General features: G+C 41.4%; 1 protein-coding gene across 9 annotated transcripts in view; it reads right to left on the minus strand.

Moving 5' to 3' along the window:
* Window positions 1-23008, minus strand: part of Large1 (LARGE xylosyl- and glucuronyltransferase 1) — a 385957-nt gene that overhangs the window by 241988 nt on the left and 120961 nt on the right. For all 9 annotated transcript variants that reach the window (XM_021218836.2, XM_021218837.2, XM_029531875.1 and 6 more), the window contains one exon: window positions 20450-20644. In XM_021218836.2, the coding sequence (XP_021074495.1) occupies window positions 20450-20555 (106 nt within the window). In that variant the 5' untranslated portion in view covers window positions 20556-20644. The remainder of the gene's footprint in view (window positions 1-20449; window positions 20645-23008) is intronic.

Below are 23008 nucleotides of genomic sequence, written 5' to 3' on the forward strand. Positions count from 1 at the left end.
CTCTCGCTATCTTCCAAATAGGTGGCCAAAACAGACTACAGTTTTTAAGAAATTTGGTTTCCTTCTTTGCTTCCTTGATTCCTTCCTTCCTTGATACTGCTCAGCCTGTCTGCCTGCCTGGCTTCCTTCCTTCCTTCCTTCCTTCCTTCCTTCCTCCCTCCCTCCCTCCCTCCCTTCCTTCCTTCCTTTTGTGTGTATGTGTGTGCTCATGCACTATTTTGGTTTTGACTTTTAAGGGAGAGAAAATATGAAATGGGTTCAATAGGAAAGGAGATCTAGAAAGAGATAGGGATAAAGAAACAATATGACCAAATGTCAAAGAACAGTGTACTTGCCTGGCATGCACAAGGCTCTGGGTTTAGTCCCAAATACTGCATAAACCAAGCTTGGTAGTATAAGCCTATAATCCCAGTAGTATGGAGATGAAGCAATAGGATCAGAGGCTCAAGATAAGTCTGGACTGACCCTGTCTGAAAAGTAAATGAGAGAGACAGAAAGACAGAGATAGAAAGAAAAGAAGAACTACATCAAGTATAAAATGTGTGGCACTTCATATCAACTCACTAATTACTGGATGTTAGTTCTCTACACCATGGCCTGACATGGGAGCAGACAAGGCAGTGTGTATTCAGCATAAGTGCAATGAATCTAACATGCAGTTTCTAATCTGACCTTCATTCCTCCTCTATATCCTAGGTTTAGAAGTTCCCCATACCTATTCTTTTCCATCGCCCAGCAAAAATCCAGAATCCAGCCACTAGTGGGAACATTATTTAGATGAAAGAACATTTTCTGCAGCCATCCCAGGCTAAGAAATAGCAAAGAAAAGCAATACAAATGTTAATAGGAACTTGTCTATTCACTTTTCCTTGGGCTAATCTACTACAGTCCAACACAAAGGAAATTAGACAGATGAAGGGCTAGGGAAATGGGAATCCTGAAATACTGAAGCTCAGAAGACTAGAGATCCCAGGAGGATATCAATTCTAGGACAACAAGGCTCTGTGGAAATCTGGACATAAGGCTTCCATGAGGGAAGTCAGGGTTCTTATTCTAGGACCTATGTTCTTAGAAAGCCAAGAAACAGTTCCTGCCATAGTAAATCATGGAACTGTGTGGCAGAGATAAGAAGTAGGTGCCATCTACCTCTATCCAAACAGGCAAACAAATAAACCAATAGTGTGTGGTACATGTTCTTAGTTGGCAGACTCCAGATGTTACATGGACAAGGAAGAGAAGGGCATCACAGAGTCAGTGGGGCAAGAGAGAGATAGATTTGAGGAAATGAGCCTCACAGAGATGAAAATGATAGGAACCAAGACTGGTGTCCTTTGGAATTGCTAATGATATACACACATCCCACACGTGATAATTCCTACAATGTGAAAGTTGTATTACATGGTTTAAAAAAAAAAACCTGAAATTAGGATGAGTGCCCAAGATAAGGAATGGACTTCATGTCATCACAAATGTCCATGTAAGGGAGGTCAATGGGGAAGGTACAAGTGAAAATACATAGCATTGTGGCAGTGGGTAAAAAGATTGGACAGATATGCTTTGTAGAAAAAAAAGAAGAAGAAGAAAGGACCACAAAGCAAGGAACACATGTGGTAGAAACTAAGAACAGGGAAGAATAGACTATTTGTGCATCCTGGAGCTGACACCCTACCTGTAAGGTTGATTTTCAACTTCAAACTTCCAAACTAATCAACAAATGTAGGCTTATCTTCAGCCAGGAGACATTTGGTAATACATGAAAGCAGCAACTGGAGTGGGAGGCATCCATGTCCATTAGAGTATGTCCTTGGCAATGTTGAAAGATAATGAAAATGACCAAGCAAGTCAAATCATGGATGGGTCTGAGTTCATGGAAATGGACCAAGGACAGGGAAGATATCAGCTTAGGGATATAGATTACCTATGAAAAATATTGCATCTGCTTAAATCGTAGGAATTACCACATGCCTAATTCTTCAGTTTATTGACTCTTGATCCTTTAATCATAGACTGTAATGATTTTATGAAAAGAGAAAAGGGCTGGTGAAATAGGTGATGATCTCATCCTTCTTAATTCAACTCAAATGTTCCCTAAGATGCATCTGTGCATTGCAAAGCTGTGACCTGGATAAGCACATGTGCAGAATGAGGAACTGTGCTGGAAGTTAAAAATTCTTTCCCAAACACTATCCAGAGCACTGTTAGTTATCTCACCCAACTTTGACTTCAGGAAAGGTTAAGGGTAACCAGCACTTCCTGAGTACTCATCCTTTCTCAAAGTTTTCTCAGCCTAAGCTTCGTGTGGCTATGTCTAATTCCTTAAGTAAATGAAGTATGAGACACAGTACCCATTAGAGATGAGCAGAGAGATCAGAGATAATCTTGTAGCTCGCATACCCTCTATGCCCTCCCCAGTCTTGGGTCTATACTCACAAAGACTTTTCCATGTAAAACCCCAGAACTACATACCTGCCCTGGGTACCCCGACCTATTCTCACACCTCTGAATTCTACTATTACTCGATATTCCCTCAACTAAATGTCACTTGCTGCTAAAGGAATCACTAAGGTAGCACCATCAAACAGCCCCGGATGGAAACAAGCTGCATCTGCTCTGGCATTGTCACTAGACACTAAGGTCACAGGTCAGACACCCAGAGGTTTGAAAATAGTGCCTTTGTGTCCCCAAGTCAGTGGACTGCAGAGAGGAATGGATTTCCCTTCCAGAGGGTTGTTAGAGCTGAGCTCAGAACTGATGTCTTGACACTGGACAGTCAATTGATCTCAGGCAAAAGATGGAATCACAGTCTTCAAGATCCTTCAACAACTCCAAATCACATATGTGGCAAAACTGAAAACCAAAGATACTTTCTTTTATGTTTTGGGCGGATAAAACAAACAGCAGACCACGCCAAGGTGATTCCATGTGAGAGAGGTTTATTAAGCAGGGATGGGGTGGGGCAGCAAAGCGAGTAGAAGAGCAGAGAAGAGGAGAAAGAGGAGAAAGAGAAAGAGAAGAGAAGAAGAGGGGGGAAGGGGGAAGAGAAGAAGAGAAGAGCTAGGAGGGGTGAAGAGAGGAGGAGAAGAGAGCGAGGAGGGGGTGATCCCCTAATTTATACGGAGAATGACATCACACCAATGAGGGTGGGACTGAGCCAGGTGAGTTGTGGGATTGAGGGTCATTGTCCTGGCAACACAAGTCTAGTGTCACATGGTTGGGCCAGGCCTTGGAGTGTCCTGGTGCTAACACTTTCTGTGCATACAACATCCCCCAAGCCACATAGCTGTGTGTCAATAAAACAGCAAGCACACCTAACAGTGCAGGGCAAGGCTCAGTGCTCAGGTTGAGCTGCTTAAAGATTCTACAATTGACCATGCCTATAGACCTACTCTTACTCTATTTCTTCTTTTAGAAGCTGTACTGGTGACAGAACTTATTTTTGAAGATAAATACTAGCAATTAATAGGGTGTAAAAAAGTTATACCTAATGAAGACTATGATGAACAAGCAGATGGCAAACTTGGTACTACTAGCAAATTGCATCTGGTAGCCACCAGCTGCACCTCTACTTTATGTCTCTACTGAATACCCTACTACCTGCCTTCTAATATCTTTCTTCCCTATCCTACAATATCCCGTTATCCCCTTGTGACTTAATCCCCCCAAAATACAATGACTTGCCCAAGGTAACTCATTTTTCTGCCCAATTCTTCAGATTTTCCCATTACCCTATGATGATCACAGTGGCTCCATTTATCACAGACCACTCTAGACCAGATTCTAGACCTGATACCTGATGATGTGATTGTACACACTATCATATCATATCCATCCAAGTCAATGAGACACAAATTACCACAGTACCACTGCTGAATGGGCAGTGCTTGCCTAATGATAAAGACTGAGCAAATGCAGAGTTCTGTAAGATATGTTTTGTATCATTTATTGTAACTCTAAAAATCTATAATCATGGATTTTGTTTATAGATGAAATAACTGAAGCTCAGCAACAGGCATGCCCCAAGAGTTCCATAGATTATAAATGAAAACTGCTTCCAGCAATAAATAATTGTAACACAGGACTGCCTCTCACAATTAACGTCACTTAGTGAAAGGCAGCAAGAAACAAGTTTCTAAAGAAGACAATGAGAAAAATCAAAATTCTACTCTGGTCTGTCTTAGCAATATGCTAATGTGGGAATTTGTGACCTTAGAGAACATTAAGATGACCAACCACTGAAAGACATAGCTAGAATAGCATGCTGGGGATCTTCCACTAGAAGGTTATAATGAACACTCCCTTCCCAGAATGACCCAGCAAAACAAGCTTTACAAAAAAGCCCCAGGGCTGGAGAGAGAGAGTTCAGCGGTTAAGAGCACTGACTGCTCTTCCAGAGGTCATGAGTTCAATTCTTAGTAACCACATGGTGGCTCACAACCATCTGTAATGTGATCTGACACCCTCTTCTGATATGTCTGAAGAAAGTGACAGTGTACTGAGTACTCACATACATACAATAAATAAATACATCTTTAAAAAAAAAAAAACTTTCTTTAGCCAGGTGGTGGTGGTACATACCTTTAATCCCAGCACTTGGGGAGGTGAAGGCAGGTGGATTTCTGAGTTCGAGGCCAGACTGGTCTACAAAGTGAGTTCCAGGACAGCCAGGGCTATACAGAGAAACGCTATCTTGAAAAAAAAATAAACAACAACAACAAAAAAAAAAAAAAAGAAGAAGGAAGGAAGGAAGGAAGGAAGGAAGGAAGGAAGGAAGGAAGGAAGGAAGGAAGGAAGGAAGGAGAGAGAGAAAGAGAAGAGAAGAGAAGAGAAGAGAAGAGAAGAGAAGAGAAGAGAAGAGAAGAGAAGAGAAGAGAAGAGAAGAGAAGAGAAGAGAAGAGAAGAGAAGAGAAGAGAAGAGAAGAGAAGAGAAGAGAAGAGAAGAGAAGAGAAGAGAAGAGAAGAGAGGCGAAGCAAAGCGAAGGCAAGGCAGATGCAGATAACAACCAAAAGTGTCTCAGTTCCCTCTTCTGGTGACTAAGACCTCACCTCACCTGGGGCTATCAATGCTGCTTAGGGAAGGTTATGAAGTAATTACCAATTCTAAAGAGGGAAATGAAAAAGGTCAGCTCTAGCCAATAATGGGTTTAAACCAACTCATGTTGTTACCAAGGTCTACCCTTAAACTGTATAAAAAGTGTGTGCTTAGGAGATTCAGAGAGATTCGCCTCTGCCCTGATTGCAGGACCACAATGTGCTGGAACAATAAACATCTTGCTTGTTGCATTGATCTCGGTATCTGTGTTTCTGTGAGTGGGACATCTTAGACAAGGCTCTTCAGGTCTTACACTGGCTGTGAGTAGTTTCACCAAAGATGTGTTTATTTCACCCCATCAGACTGGCTGCATACAGATGCCTGCAGTTCTCCTTTAAAGGCTTTTCCCATATAGCCATCATGGTTCACAAGGTTAAGCCTTCCACCTAAATAACACAGGCCTTCTCAACAGCCCAAAGAGGAGGGAGGCTACCTGGAAGGGCACCATCTATGCTGTGGGGAAGGCAGCCTCAAGGTGGGAACTGGCAGAAGTGGTTCTTTGCAAGGGAAGCAACTCAGCAAGGAAGGAGTCCAAACATTCTAGTATTCCATAATCCCCACTACCATGTGACCTTGGCTTGGTCTGCCAAAGACTAGGAGCATTCTTAAGCAAGTGAATTCACACTAGAGAGAATGACCTAGCTCCTCAGAGATGGGAAGATAGTTTTCTCAAGGCACATGAGCAAGACCCTAAAACTGTGCCTACAAAGCCATCAACATTGACCTACAATCTGGACCCGATGCAAAATGAAAGCACCCAACAACAAACAATGTGAGTACCCCATCATTCAGCATTCAATCATCTGCAGTTGAACAGGGAGAAGTACACAAGAGCAATGACAACTGAATGATGGCCAACAAAGACCAAGGGTGAGAAGAGAGAAAAGCAGCTGGGCATCCCCCCAGCACTACCTTGACATCAGGGATGTCTCTCAGGACTACACGTGCCCTGTGAACTACTTAGCTCAATAATTAACTTACAGTGTTGACCAATGGGAAAAGTCAAAGAACACCTGGGGTGGGGGAGGGTAGGAGAATTCAGATGCCATATAATCAAACTTCTACAAATCAACTTTGGCATGCCACAGATGGTCTGTGTAACTGAGAAAAGCTCCAGCTGTTTCTCCATCTACAGGGCACAGCCAAAACTTTCCAGGCACACTAAATTCAGGTACATATGCTTCCTCCCACCTATTCCCACTAGTGGCACTGGCTTCCTTGCCAATTCCAAACCTAGTTCCCAGCTCTTTGAAATCATAAGAACCTTTTCAAATAGAAAGCCACCTTAGAAAAATGTCAGTTTGTAAATTCACTGATTGGCATTCTCTACCTGTAGGAATACAGTTCTGGGGGTGGAGTGGGGAGAGGAAGAGAACAGGATTGTGTTGCTCTATTTAGCTTCCAGATGGAGCTGCTTCCCACAATCAACCCACATTCCTAAGGGGTGATATCACTACAGGAATTTTAGTAGTATTGTAAGGGTGTGGGTGTAAGCACCACCATAAAGATCAACAGCAATAAACACAGCTGAGAAAGTAGAGAAGACAGAAGCTAGGGAACCACAGTTCATTTAGCTCAGGAAATATCGGACAGGAAGAGTAATACTGAAGGGGTACTTCAAGTGTTTTCTGTGTCACTAGGACAGAGCCAAGCTTATAGTAAGGCAGTGGGACTTGACCAGGCTACTGAAGTCAGGAGTTTAGGACATGATGCAGCTCCAAACAGCATTTAGTTAGACCCTGAGGAAAAACACCCCTAGCCATCTTGTGCAATGAGGGAATGAAGAGCAATCCTGGAGATGTTTTCCACTATGGTGGACTTGTCTCCAAGGATAGAATGGAAATTACCGACAGCCAGGGGAGAATGAGGATGTAATTGGAGTAAGGGGGAGTAGGAAGGAAAAGAGGTAGAGAATAAAGGGAAAATAGGGGGAAAAGAGAAAAGGGATAGAAAGGAAGAGAGAGAATAAGAGAGTAACTGTGACTGTACCAAGAATGAAAACTTTTGAAGAAAAAGTGACATATAAGGTGTTTATAAAGTGATGCCTCCAAAATATCTCAGTCTGGGCTAAAGATATATTTCAAAGGTTTAGAGTACTTACTGGGTACACATCTACTCTTAAGGCTAGGACCCATGTCCTACAGTAGATGGCTAACACACACACACACACACACACACACACACACACACACACAAAAACACAGAGTGGCATTTTTGGAGGTTATTTGTCTCATAATGCTTTGTTGGGGCTTTTTTCCCCCTTGCATTGTCTGAGCTCATACCGCTCATTAGCCACCAGCCCTCCCACAGGGGAACAAGCAAAACACTCTACTATTCCTTCCAGCTACATGGTTGGCCTCTCATTTCTACCTGGTTCTTTTGACATGCCACCTGTCCAACCTATTAAAGCAGTACTGCCCATTCTCATGTCTGACCTGGTCTTCACCGTGCCACCTGGTCCTTCAACTTGCCACCATGGTTTAGATACCACTGTTGTCTTACCATTCAGCATACCATGAACATGCCCATGCCTCACTGTGATGCAGGTGGGCCATGACACCAGAGAAAAGAACTGGTAAGACTGAGTGAGTTCAGACCCTGGACATCTCATAGACTTGAGATCAGCAGGAGTCTAGCCACTTTCTACCCATTTCTGTACCTCCTCTGGAATATGTAACCATGACATTCCAGTGAGAAGACCATGGCAGTCAGTCATGTAGAAAAAAACACCTGGAGTCCTTCCCTATGCAAATAGAGTATCATAAACATCTCAATCTGAGCCAGTAGGAAACACATGCTCCTAAATCCCACCCTACTCCTCAATGTTATGTATAGTCCCTATCTACATGGAATAAGACCCAAAAGTTATTTCACTGAGAATAGTCTGAGAGTGGCTGTTTTACTGAGCTGTAACACTTGAGGAAGAATTCTCTTTCAAACCATTCATTGCTGGACCTTGGACTCACCTGGCTGACCAGGCTCCTGCCACTGGTGCCACTGGCACCATCCTCATAGGGACACCTCAGCTACTTGTCCTGCACAGGCTGTCCAAACCTCCTCACCTCTCTTTTGAGAGCTGTAAAACTCTTGGCACTATCATCTGGACATTAGTCCTGGGGAGCCTACTCATTCCAGTTCTGCTTTGCCCTCTTGGTGGACAACAGACAACACCTCATCTCCCCACATCCACTGGTAGATAAATTTCATGAGAAATAGGGACACTCTGGGGTGTGAAGGCTCTAGCACCAGGTCCTACAGTGATGCCTAGCTGTGACTGTTAGATCACAATCACTCTTGGGAGATCCACCTCATAGTTCTGAAGCTTAGTAGCTTTGTTAGAAATGGTTATTCCCCATCCCTCATGGATGGCAAGAAGTGTTCTTCCATATGGACAGGGAAGCCCACATTCAATAGCACATCACTAAATGAGTACAATGGTACCAACAGGGTCAGCAAAATGCTTCTATCACATCAAGTTCTGACTACCATCACTGGTTGTGCTCCATTCAGGAAATTCAGATTTCTATGAAGTGGGGTCAGCAGTGCCCTCTGCAGGAGCCAAAGAGCAGAACAGCCATGCTCTAAAGGCCAGAGTCTGCAAAGAGAAATATGACATCCTCTTACCTGTAATTTATAGTTCATTGACTAGTTGAGGCAAATTTGCTTGAGAGCATGGGTGGAATGTTCAATGGAGCCACTAGACCTGAAATGATGCTGGGACTACTCTCTGTGAGGCATGGGAACTCTTTTGTTTCCTGTCAAGTAGTAAGCTCCTTCTGGTTTAGGAGGTGGAGAATACAGGTAAAATAGGACACATAGCATTTCAAGGGCAGCATGGGAACTAGAACCAGATATGTCGATCAAGTCACAGACCCAACAGACTTTCTATCATTCTCTAAAGTTCTTATACAGCTGGTCCCTTAAGTAGAGTAATTTACTTTTTTTCCAAACATGGCCACTTGGCCCACAACTGGCTGAAAGTTCATAGATGACAACAGGTACAGCGTCTCAGGTCCTCCCCAACCATCTTCTTCAAGGGAGTGCTAACAGGGTGTGGAGATATAAATGGGCAGGAATGAATAAAGGAGACAGCAAGCCTAGTTCTGACTTCATTATTACTAAAGGATAAATAACTGGTAGAGACACAGGTGACAACAGTAATGAAAAGCTACAACCAGGTCACAAGAAAGCTCATGAGGCTGCAGCTTGGTAAGCACAATGGCCCAGAGGGGCTATTTACGCACATGCAAAACAAAAGCTAAGTGGACTAGCTGGGTTAACATAGTGTTGAGGAAAGGCCATTAATAAAAGACCAGAAAAATAAAAACAAAAACTGGTATCCACTATAAAACTCTATACCTTATGCTAACTTATCTAAACTGCACACTTGCCAATCTGGACTCTATTCTTGAACACAAAACAAATTACATGCTAGAAATTGCACAGAATGAAATTTACTCTATTGCATGTGCACACACACACACACACACACACACTTGGAAAAGAGGGAGAGAGGGAGGGAGGGAGGGAGGGAGGGAGGGAGAGAGAGAGAGAGAGAGAGAGAGAGAGAGAGAGAGAGAGAGAGAGAGAGAGAGAGAGAGAGAGAGAGAGCTATGCATGCCTTCTCTAGTTTGCATTCACCTTGTTACCCTTTGCAGTACACTCAATAAACTATTTTCCCTATTCTCATCTTCAGGGTAAACTCCTGCCTCTTCTGTCAATCTCTTGCCCAATACATGGTAGTATATTCCATGGGTCTATAAATTTCTTGCCTTCCACAAAAGCACAAGAAGGGAAAATAAAACTGAAGTTTTGTCAAACACCCACTGTTGCACAGGTGGTGGATATGCAAGCTTTACATACAACTGTATGGCCACAGAGATAAGCATCTTGTGCACTGTCACTCTATGAGGGGAAAAGTATCACTAATCCAAACTCAGGTTCTGCTGTCCTTCTGAACCACATTTACCTCGACCATCTAAAAGCCCTTGTAGGGTCTCATCTGTCCAGTTGGCTGGCCTGCCTAGATGATTACTAATGTCTTTTTCTACTCTTAATTGTATGAGTCCCCAGCAGAAACAAAATGCATATTTCATTAAAGGAATAATTGAATTTTCTGCTTCTTGTGTTGAATTATAATAATTTACTAGCCATAGAACATGGTTTGCATGTGCACTAAAATAGCCCCATGTCTTGTCCTTGTCTGAAACTTGGCAATAATGACTTTGAAATGACATCTTCCAGTTGCTTCTATGCATCAAGTTCTTCAGATACTGGAGCATGCAGGATCTTTTTAGACAAGGTCAAAGTCCGCTCTACTCACTAGTTGCCATGATCAAACATTTCAACAGCCCTGAGCCTCAGTATCTTCCTCTAGAAAGTAGAAGTTTCTTGAGGAATAAATGACATATTTCATGGAATGCCTAGGCCAGAACCAGATAAAGAGTAAACCAAAAAGTTTCAAGCTTGGAGGCTAACTGACATAGCCAGGCAATGTCAGCCAGATATCAAAGATGGTTTACCTGAATTCTGCTGTACATAAAACAAGAGTCAGGGATAACTCAAAGAATGACAGAAGAGAGAAATATAAAGAGTTAGGGAAAGCTCAGACAATGACAGAGGAGACATTCATAAGCTAGAGCATCCAACACCCTCAGAGAGACAGCTACCATTCAATTCCAGCTTATGGCTGCAACCATGAAGGGTATAGGTTTGCTAGCTCTATCCATTTTTGTTATTGTTTCTCTTTTTGGTAAAAGGAATGGCATACATCCTGAGTTCTATTAGTAATTTCTCAACATTTAACCACTTGTAATCAGTTTTTTTTTTGTTTTCAAATGATGAAAACAGTGATCAGACCAAACTCAACACAATTGTGGACCATAGGCAGGCAAACCCTGCTTGCTGAACCAGAGATGGAGAAGGTTACTATCATTCTGATGTCCAGTGGTTAACAGTGACCTTCCTTCTCAAGTTCTCATATCTTCTACAGTAAGAATGTGCTTTCTTTCCCAGACAAATGTGTGTTTACTGACTTAAGCACATAGCAATATGTATTAACAAATACAGCTTAATGCTGATGTCAGACAATACCATTGTTCTACTACTAAGGGAAAGAATACCATTGCTGGTAAAAATACTGGTCTCATTTCAAATTGATAAGAACATCCACTCAGAAGCAAGGTTTTAGGAACAAATTGCAGATCTGGAAGTCAACCCTGTGATCAAATCCTCAGAGTAGTGGTAATGCATATCAAGAAGGAACAGAGGATGTGTGGTTAGAGCAGAAATGTTGAATATCAATCTCCAAAGAAAAGTCCCACACTTAAAGAGCATTTGAATTTCAAAGTTAAACAGTGACACAGGCTCATAAATTCCAAAGGTCAATAAAATCCTTCTCATCTTGAAGAATAAAAATTGTATAAAATCACTTCCACTATGTACTTAAACTCTCTTCTCCTTCTCTCTCTCTCTCTCTCTCTCTCTCTCTCTCTCTCTCTGTGTGAAGGGTGTTACATATATGCATACATCTCTGTGGATGTCAGAGAACTATTTCCTTATGCTTTCTTCAAGTTTCTTCCACCTTTTAGACAGGGCCTCTCACTAGGCAAGAAGTTGGCCAATACCTGCACAGAGAGCTCTGCAGATCTCTGACTCGCATGTGAGCACAACCAGATTATAAACTTGTACCACTAACCAGTGTTTGATGTGCATTCTGGTAATGCAAACTCAGATCATCAAACACTTGCCAGACAAGTGAGTGCCTGATTCGCATGCTTTTAAAACAGACAGAAAAACATAACACAGAAAAGTGATTACTTCAAGTGCAAAATATTTACTAAATTATCCCAAAGTGACACATCTGTATAGTTTTTATACTGGAACTGTACACACAACAATCAAGCTTGAAACTACTGTGGTTTTTTTCCTATACATTCATACACAAATTCAATGCCTTTTTTCATCTCAGCTCAGTAATTCCCATAACTTTTGCAGTTTGAGAACAAAATGACTATGTTGTAAAAACTAGCATACCCCTCCTTCTCTACAATTTCATGGACAGAAGAACTAGCATACCCCTCTTTTTCCTTCTGTACAATTTCATTCTTACTGTATAACATCAGCAATGTCAGGTTAAAGGCAGCACTTCCAAGCTTCCCTCTAGCCTATTCAAACTGGCAGCATCACTATTCCTGTTTGGAAAATTATTAAGCACAATTAGAATTAACTGAACAGGGGCTGGAGAGATGGCTCAGTGGTTAAGAGCACTGACTGTTCTTCCAGAGGTCCTGAGTTCAATTCCCAGCAACTACATGGTGGCTCACAACCATCTGTAATAGGGATACGATATGTGTCTGTAGACAGCGACAATATACTCACATACATGGAATAAATAAATCCTTAAAAAAAATTAACTGAACAATGGCTATGTGATTCTTCAACAGTCCAATAACCAAGATTTCTGATTAATGAGTGGGTAATATATACAATATGGATACAGAGAACCAAAGAATGGTACACATCCTTGGTAGGGCAAACCAAAGAGGGACACACTTCAAAACTGATGATATCTAGTATAAACATGTAGCCCTGACTGGCCTGGAACTCAGAAATATCCACCTGTCTCTGTCGGAGAGAACTTATAGTGAGAACTTATGGTATACTGATAGTATGGCCTATTAAATATTTTCAAATGGTTTCTTGGGAGTAATTGAAACCATGAATAAGGCAGGTACTATAATCATAGAAACTAGGCTTTCTAATTCCATTGGGATCCAAGGATCCTTCAGGAAATACAATAAATATTCAAGGTCATTTCTCTACCCTACAACAGGGGTAATGACATTTTAAAATCAAAACTGGAAATAGAAAAAGCAGAGATCATCTCAGCAACCATATCATAACCCATAAAATGGTGGGACTCAACTACCCTTAATGAGATTCTTCTTTAGCTTAAGGCACCTGCAAGTTCACTATGGGTTCTTCAGACTGGGAGCTGCTTATCACCATTCATATATTTTCACATTTGGAAACCTTTGGAAAATTTTTGCTTAATTTCAGCACATTCCTATTGTCTACTAGTTTGATTCTTGATTTAACAAAAATTATCAGTGCAACTTTTATATTACACTTTCTATTTCACTTTGCATTTGACATTCTATTTTCATATAGCCCATAATATCCTTAAGAAATGATACATTTGGGCCATTAGTTGGAAGGGCAAAATGGACTTTGCTGCTATCAAAGCTGCCACAGAGACTAGCCCCAGGGAAGAGTAAAGCCATGTCTGTGCAGTCTAGATTCAGAAAAAGCTGGCAGGATCCCTGGGCTAAAGGATGGGCCCTGCATATCTAGCGGAGTAATCAGGCACAGTTGGGCAAACTCTTATCTACACTTCATGCCCCCTATCCCATAGCCTATGTACTCTAACTTTACAATTCTTAGTTTTCATCACAACTCTGCAAAATGGTCAAATGCCAGGACCCTTTGCCTTTCTGTTGAAATTTACTGGGATAGCTGCTAAACACATTCAGATGGTAGGCTTTTGCTTTAATAAGAATAGAAGGAGCAGTCAATAGATGATTTAGGAATGCAAAGTATGAGTAAAGGCTGAAATCAGCTCAGAAATAAATGTAACTATACAAGTTCAAGACACTGCTTATAAGTGAACTGGACCTTTTATGCTCTAGAGGGATCTGCCTTCAAGTAACACCCACAACCCTCACTTGTCCTGACTCTGTGGTCAAGGGAAGCACTTGCACTGAGCTTGTTACAGGTTATCACAGGCATCATAATGAATGCCTAAAAGTCTCTTTCTTCCATATGATATCAGTTCATCAAGAGCTGAACATCTATCTGCCCCTGGAGTGCAGAAAAGAAAAACCACAACTGCAAATAAAATCCACCAGTCCCATGAGGAAAGATGGATCTGGGGGAAAGTAGCAGAATGATTTCAATAAAAATGAAGGTGTGCTTGGACATTACCACTCAAGTCCAAGAGTTGGCATCACCACTATATTGAAAGAGAGACTGTAGAGCTGTACCGTGGGATCTCAGAATCACAGATGTTCACAGCACATGGACCCTCATAGTTTGAGATGTCTATGGGCAAAGAGCTACATACAGGACAGAAAGAACACAGTGAAGCTCAAGAAACAAGGAGCTGAACCTTGTTCAGCTAAACCTGAAGACCAACTCCTTTCCTGTAATGGGTGCTAGTTGTCAATAATAGAGTCACTTGACGACAAGAAGGAAAACAAGAAGCTATGAGTAAGAATGGGAAGCAGAGCAAGGAAGGGGAACATGCAGCCTAATGGAAAGTTGTAAGCCCTGAGGCTGAGATCCAAAGATATTAGTCAGGGGGACTGAGAAGGCAAAGAGAGGATGACAGAACCAAAAGTGTCTTGAAGAAAGAGCAGAGCCTACAGACAACAAACAGAACAAGGCAGGCTCGGAAGGGACCTGGGTGGTCAAACAGAAAATGGGAAGATACTAAGAGACATGCCAGGGAAAAAGTGCAAACAGCAGAATGGAGCTCTTGGTAGCTCTGGATACTCTCTACAAGGAAACAAGAGACACAAAGGAAAACAGGCAACAAAAATCACACCTGCAAGAGGCCAAGCCCAGAGTGTGACATCTGATGGACAGAGGGTATGAGTGGGAGGGAAAGTGACTATAACAAAGGGCACATCTAAACAGAGAAGAATTGGAGATGCTAGCTCCTGAGGTGGAGGAAGAAATAACCTAAAGGTTAAATAACAACAACAAAGCAAAACAAAACAAACAAAACCCACCCCTATCCCATTAGCATCTTCCTTCATAGCCGACTTGTCATGTTTCAAAGGACTCCTGCAATGAAGAGCTCACCTGGTGACCTAATGATTAAAACTGGCATTCTTTCTCTAATGAGTCACTTCTTAATGACATAAAGTATATGTACGGATCCTAGTTCCATCCATACAAGCATACAATGGTAAAAGTGCCTCCTTTTCCATTTATAGCTCTTCCTAATTGGAAAGACTTTAGTTGCTTCCAATTCACTTATGTCAGACTTCCAGTAGAACTCATGTGTATGTTAGTATGACAACCAGTGTGTTTCATTTTGACAATATTATTTCATGTAAAGGAGACTAAAGCTCAGGGAAGGAACAAGGGACCATGATCCAAGAACTCAGCTATGCATGCCTGGGCTAACTTCACAGTCTGGGATGCCTGATTCTGTTCAGTACTCTAGTCCCATTGTGCACCTCCAGGTAATCAATTAACTAAAAAGACTGTTAAACCTTAGCATCAAGAGTATCTGCAGCTCAGAGGAGATTCTGGGCTCCACTCTCAGGAGACCCATTGAATTGAAATTAACCACAGTTGAAAAATAAATAAGCCCACTTAAAATATGAACTATATTTCCACAAATCCATGCAGCAACACTCTGTTATTTATGGCACCAGCCACGAAAAAGCCAAAGCCTTGAGGGTATCAGTCGGTGGGGTATAAGGAGCATTGTGATGATTGACAACTGAGAAAGAACATATGTATGTACAGAACCACCTTAAAAGGCACTGGTACCTGCTACAATAGACATATCATGGAGAGATGACTTGATTCTTAGTGGCCACTCAGATTCCTCTGGAGACTAGAGATCTCAATGTTCAGGTCAAGATCATCCTAGATGATCAGCATTATCTTACCACAACAAACTTCTGCTTTCACATCTTACCTAGGGACTTCTCACATCCTTCCTGGACAGCTCATTACAATCATGAACAGAGCAATCTTTGTTATGAGGGAGTTGACATCTGACTTCTGGTCATGTCCCTAGCAAGAGTTGGGGGCTACTGGAGCTGTCCTTATTTTGTGTCCCGGTGACAGCTCTGACTGCTGAATCTGATCCTGTCACACTGAGCCTCTGTGTCTCCAGGGTAACATTCCAAACTCCTTTCACTGCTTCTTATATATCCAACTAGAGTGGACAATGACTTTTACCTATGTCTTGCATGCTGACTTGACTATAGGTTATTCTTATAGTGCAAAGCCTAGAAATAAATGCTACAGGCCACTAGTGCTAAGAAAGTGCAGGCCCTTCACCACTCGGCCTAGATATTTTTGCTGCTGTGCTCATGCCACTTAGCACCCAATGAATGCAGTTGTGAGTCAGAGATTCAAGTATATCCTTAAATATTATACTGACAAGTACAGCACAAACACCGAAACTAAATTATTACCTTTATTCTCCCACTTCTCAAATTTTCCTTAAAAGTCTTGAAAAATCATGGACTCTAGGCACTTCATCAGTGATAGTTTGACCAGGTACTTTGATGCTTCTAATGGGTGTTTAAGCTGATAGCAAATTATAAATACAGATGGCCACAGCTATCCAAAACTTAGATCTCCTCTTTGCCATGAGGGGATGTATTCTTTACCAGTATGGGACTAGAAAAAATATACTACAGAGTTGAAGTGCCAAATTATTTTTTATTTTATTTTATTTTATTTTATTTTTTTCTAGTTATTTCTTTGTTTAATGTATGAGTGCTCTGATGCAATATACACCCAAATTCTGAAGAGGGCCTAAGATGCCCTTATAGATGGTCATGATATATATCATTGCTGGGAATTGAACTCAGAACCTCTGGAAGAACAGCCAGTGCTCTTAACCTCTGAGCCATTTCAACAACTCCATCAAGTGTCAAAATCGTCTCTAGCCTCTGAATACAGTGAGTGTATTTTTTATGTTGTGGTTTCAAATTAAGTACCCAAAGGTAATCCAGTGAGAGGCAATGCTCTGGAATTAAGAGAAAGAGAAGATGAGAATGCAAGTCCCAAATGTCATCCATGTAGGAAGAGATCTCTGTAAAGAAGACAATGCAGATATCCAAAGAAATGTAGAAAGACCTAGCCAACAAACGTTATCTGACCTAACCCTGCCCATACCCTAGATGGTCGTTAACTCGGGATTAACCACTTATATTAGTTATTTTTCTTATTGTTGTGGCCAAGCATGTGACAAAAACAACCTAAGGAAGGAAGGGCTGAGCATGGATCACTTTACCTAGTGCTATCATGGCAGAGATACATGGCAGCAGGAGTCAAAGGAAGCTGGTCCCTTTAAATAAGAGCAAATAGAGAGATATGAATGCTGGTGCTAAGCTTGCTTTCTCCTTTTTTATTCATCCCAAGATCCCAGCTCCTGGACTGGACTACCCACATTAAGGGTGGGTGAGTCTTCCTAGGAACTCCCTCACAGACACATCTAGAGGTTTGTCCCCTAGAAGATCTTTGATTTTGTCAATTGGTAATCACTAAACCATTTCATTAATAAATTATTTTCCCCAAAATCAGTGCAGACTGATTTATGTCACTGAGCATAAACCAAAATTCTATAGTTGTATTCCCCAGTGATAGATATTGCATATTGCATAGATATCTTGCATATTATAGTACCAACTTGAAAAGAAAGGGGTTCAGTAGCATAAGTGAATGGCAATTAAGGCCCAGACTCATGGATGGTAAAGGTATTGAGGACAAGGTATTATTGAGTGTTCAGCATTAAATAGGACATCACAGAAGAGGGGTTAGAAAGAACCTAACAGCTGAAGAATAGAGAGAAGGACCATGAACAACAGTCTTATGGGCATGACATGGCCATGAAACTCATGAATTGATAACAGCTGCATCTATCTATACGGACTAGAAGACTGAATAAGTAAACCCATTCATAGTTGAGGGAGGGGCTCATGGGGCCACCACAGAGGGCAGCTAATGACAGATGAAAACTAATCTATAGAGAGATCATTATTGTCACCAAAGCAGACTTTGGTGAGTTATCATGCTCTGGGGGACAACTTTGCACCCATCCATGCTTATGACAGCCCAGGATATTATGAAGTAAAAGCAAAACAACAGATGTACGTGGGATGAAGACTTGATGAGAAGAGATGGGGGCTACTGGAGATGCCTGGACAATACAGGAGAGTAGAGAGGCGAAGCATAAAATTATACACAAGCATAAAATGGTCAAAGAATACATTTTTAAAAATTAAAACAAAATTCTACAACCTTACTGTATAAAGACCATGGTCATGTGATATCTAGTGCAATTCCTCGCCAAGTTCCAATACCTCCGCAAAGCCCCAGTCTACAGTACAGTATCAAAATAAAACCTTAAGCTCTTGAAGCTAAATTGGTCTCCATCCAGACTGGCTGTGAGGTGTTGATCAGGTAAATAAAGCTTTTACACTGCATGTTTTCCACTTTTAGAACAGTAACATTCACTGAACTATAAGCAATTCATTGTTTTAAAAAAAAAAAAAGGATTCTGTACAATGTATGCCACACAGAAATGGTAAGACTACCAGCTGTTTATATTGTCAATGTCATCATTGCCTTTTTAACATTGTTATGTTAATTTTAAAATGGCATATATGCACATATACATATGTATATATACATATACATACATATATAATTATGTATATATTATAACTATATATAGATTATATTCTATATATATTATATGTCTATATAATATATATATTATATATATAAATGCCTTGATCACATCCACCCTAACTCTCCTTTCTATCCCTTCCCAGATTATTATGCTATTATTACTAGCAGTTTTGCTATATTGACAAAAGCCTGTTTTCCCTTTTATTATTATTTTTCTTTGCTGTGCTGTGCCATGTTACATTCTGCTCTGCTCTGCTCTGCTATGGTTTGTGGCAGGGTTTGCTTTTATAAAAGTATCATTATGTTAAATGATGCTAGGCTGGAACTCAAAAGTCCTTCTTTTGATTACTACTCAGGATCCAGAGTACTGGGACTTTAGGCACAGCTGCCACGTCCAGCCATGTTTTTATGTCAAGAAGTAAACGAGCATTGGGTGCCTCTGTTTCTGGTACAGGCCCTCTCTCATGCTGACTGAGATGAGAAAACTCTTCTCCTAGCTTTGCAAGAATCACCATCAACTCACCAACTTCCCTGAACAGAAAGGAGTCCCTCACTGCCAGAGTACAGTTTAACCTATTTAGCTGTTTAAATGAAATCTGACAAGTCCAGTAATGTGACTAAGAGGAAGGGGAGAGTGACAGGGGTGTGACACTGTGCCCCTCCCACAGCATCAGCATTTAGAATCATCTCCATTCTAAGGTTCAGGACCAAGTTTGGTTCCCAGCACCCACACCAGGCAGCTCACAACAATCTGTAGCTCCAGCTCCCAGGTATCTGACATCTCTGGCCTCTGAGCATCTGCACTCAGGTGCACTCATGTGCACAAACTCATATGCAGACATACACACAGCTACACATAACTAAAAATAACAAAATCTTTAAATAAAGAACAATCATCCCTGTTCAGCAAGTGTTATCTTTATATTCAACCTCACTAACACAAGCTCGAAATGTGGACCCAAGTGCCTAATTAAAAGGTAGCCTTGAGATGTCAATAAAATTATGCACAAAGGAAATGTTCAAAAACACAGTACCAGCTTTGTTGAGTCAGATTGTTATATAAGGTTTTTTTTTCCCCCAATTAAAGTATGGGACAAATTTAAAAAGGAACACATCTACACATCTACACATCCATACCACCATTGCCTCCATTCCTGAAACTGAGACACAGTCACCAACAATCAAGACAGTATACTACATTCAAAATGGCTGGCTGAAAAAATAATGAGTCTTGTATTTCCTGTTCATTTTTGGATAGTGGCAGCAATGATCACTTGCTTTTAATTGTGCAGGGAAGGCAATTCCTATGCCCCATCCCCAAGCTCTCTTCTCAGTGTGAAGGATCATCTTTCACTCACAGCCTTAGCCTGCTGCACCTACAAACCTATCCCCCAGTACACTACCATCTCATGACCGAGGTGATGATTTGTTAACCTGCCTGTCTCCCTCACGAGACAGTGTATGTCTAGATCTGTTATCTTTTAATTCTTAGCACTGGGTTTACTGACATGTCACCAGAAAGAAAACATTCAATGTGTGAACAATCAAATGACTATGTGGATCAACAAATGAAAAATCTATCTTAAGAAAAGTCAAGCCACTCACCAAGGTTCAACCTTCTCCCTGTGTTTACACAGAAGTCATGTGACCAAACAGGCTTTGAACATTTGTCTCCCTGCTCCCTGAAGAAACTTAACATTTTAGTTTTAGTCTAGTTTTTTATTTCACTCCTCACCTTGCTGACTTGGACCAAATACCTCTGGGATGCTAAAAGTCATTTATCATGACAGGCAACATTAATGCAGTATTTCACCCAAGAACACTAGGGCTTCCATGCTCTTTCTAGGCCTCTGTAACAACCTGTGGTCCCTCACCCTCCCCCATTTCCTTTTACTTGGCTTTTGTTCTTACCTTCAAAGCTCCCAGCAAACAAGTAAATCCAGGTTATGGCTGGTATACAGAGTAGAGTCAAAGAGGCAGCCAGGAATTTCCTTCTCCCTCTGCAGATTCCCAGCATCCTCTCAGAAGTCAGAAGTGCCAATCCCTAATTCCAATGTGATGTCTCTGTGCAGAGCAAGAATTCCTCAGCATCCCTCATAATACTTTCTGGAAGGAAAAACAAAGAAAAGGGGCTAAATACCATTGTGATGAGCAAGCAGATGGAGGTAAACAGGAAAAAAAGAAATAAATATTCTATAGATCCAAAGAATAGATTCCCTGGCTCATGGATTATAAATGATGCTACACTTTTGTATATGTCAAAACTGAGACACTTAAATAAATGATGAGGTCTATAAGGGATCTAATTCTCTCTGTGACACACAGGGAGAGAGAGAGAGAAATGGATACAGAAAATGTGGTACATTTACACGTACTACTCAGCTATTAAAAACAATGGATTTATGAAATTCTTAGGCAAATGAATGTATCTGGAGGATATCATCCTGAGTGAGATAACCCAATCACAAAAGAAGTCACTTGATATGCACTCACTGATAAACAGATATTAGCCCAGAAACGTACAATACCCAAGATACAATTTCCAAAACACAAGAAAATCAAGAAGAAGGAAGACCAACTCCTGGATACTTCATTCCTCCCTAAAATAGAAAATAAAACACCCATGGAAGAAGTTGCTGAGACAAAGTTTGGAGCTAAGACAAAAGGATGGACCATCCAGAGACTGCCCCACCTGGGGGGTCCATCACATAATCAGCCACCAAACGCAGGCACTATTGCATATGCCAGCAAGATTTTCTGAAAGGACCCTGATATAGCTGTCTCTTGAGAGGCTATGCCAGTGCCTGGCAAACACAGAAGTGGATGCTCACAGTCAGCTATTGGATGGAACACAGGGCCCCCAATGGAGGAGCTAGAGAAATTGCCCAAGGAGCTGAAGGGGTCTGCAACCCTATAAGTGGAACAACAATATGAACTAATCAGTACCCCCAGAGCTCATGTCTCTAGCTGCATATGTAGAAGATGGCCTAGTCAGCCATCATTGGGAAAAGAAGCCCCTTGGTCTTGCAAACTTTATATGCCCCATACAGGGGAACGCCAGGGCCAAGAAGTGGGAGTGAGTGGATCGGGGAGCAAGGGGGGGGGGATAGGGGACTTTGGGGATAGCATTTGAAATGTAAATAAAGAAAATATCTAAAAAAATTAAAAAAATAAAAATAAAAAAGGCCGATGCTAAATAGAGTAGGGGAAGTGGTGACCTCAGGGCAGCATCCCACCCAGCTAAGCTTCCAATTTGGGTAAAAGAATTAAAAAAAAATTTAGGGTTTGATGTTTTGGCACAGGCCTTTAGTTGCTGTACTCAGGAGGCAGAGGCAGACAAATCTCTGAGTTGGAGGCTAATCTGGTCTACACAGAAAATTCCAAGACATCCATCCCCTCCTGACTTTTGTTTTTGTCAAGCTGACATAAACTTAGCCAGCACAATACCTGTAGACTCAGGCAGCAATGTATGATACTTGCTGAACACATAAAGGCATATGCCCTCAGACACATAGCTTGTTCTTAGTCTACGATTCTTTTTCTTCTTCTTCTTCTTCTTCTTCTTCTTCTTCTTCTTCTTCTTCTTCTTCTTCTTCTTNTTTTTTTTTTTTTCGAGACAGGGTTTCTCTGTGTAGTCCTGGCTGTCCTGGAACTCACTCTGTAGACCAGGCTAACCTCGGACTCAGAAATCTGCCTGCCTAGAGTAGGATTCTTTAAATATGTCTTTTTTAAAACAGAAATCTGCTAAGCAGTTTTGTAATATAATAATAATTTGCACAGTTCCTCAAGAAGGCCCTTTCAACAATGATGCACCCCCTTAGACACTCTCCATATCATGGAAGGTCAGTAGCAAAGTTTATTTTGGTAATTTTCTTTTGTTCTCTGCCTACAGGAAAGAACACAAGTGTTTCACAATTAACATTAAGTCTAGATCATGTGTACAATACAGCCTATAGTATCTCCTCCTGCAGATAGCACTCAGCCTAAATGCATATACAATATGCGTAGACTAAACACTGAAACCCAGATAGTCCTTGTGTTGTATAGGCCATTCAGGGCTATATCCCTCCAGATTAGCTTGCCTTGACCCTGCGCTCTAATCTAGATCTCTGGCTATGTGGAACCCTGCTCTTTTGCTTCAGAACCACTGTGATATATCAGATCAATACCATTGTTCTCCCTTGGCTTCCAACCAAGTTTCTCTTCACCTATTTTTCTTCAAATCTGTGGCTCAAACATATTCACTCTCAACTGAGAATTCCACCCATCATGTCTCTGCCATACAAAAAACAAAGCATAAGACTGATCTGCATTTAGCAAAAGCTTTCACAGGGCACAAGATCTGGAGGTGTGGGTCAAGTGCTGGCTTGCACCTGACGTCAACCCTGGCAAAGCCATTAGATGTCCTGTGCCCTCAGGAGTTTGATGTGAGAGTCCATGGCAATTCAAGTGCAGCTGAAAGGAGCCAGG

The sequence above is a fragment of the Mus pahari genome, chromosome 19 (genome assembly GCF_900095145.1).
Source record: "Mus pahari chromosome 19, PAHARI_EIJ_v1.1, whole genome shotgun sequence".
NCBI lineage: Eukaryota > Metazoa > Chordata > Mammalia > Rodentia > Muridae > Mus > Mus pahari.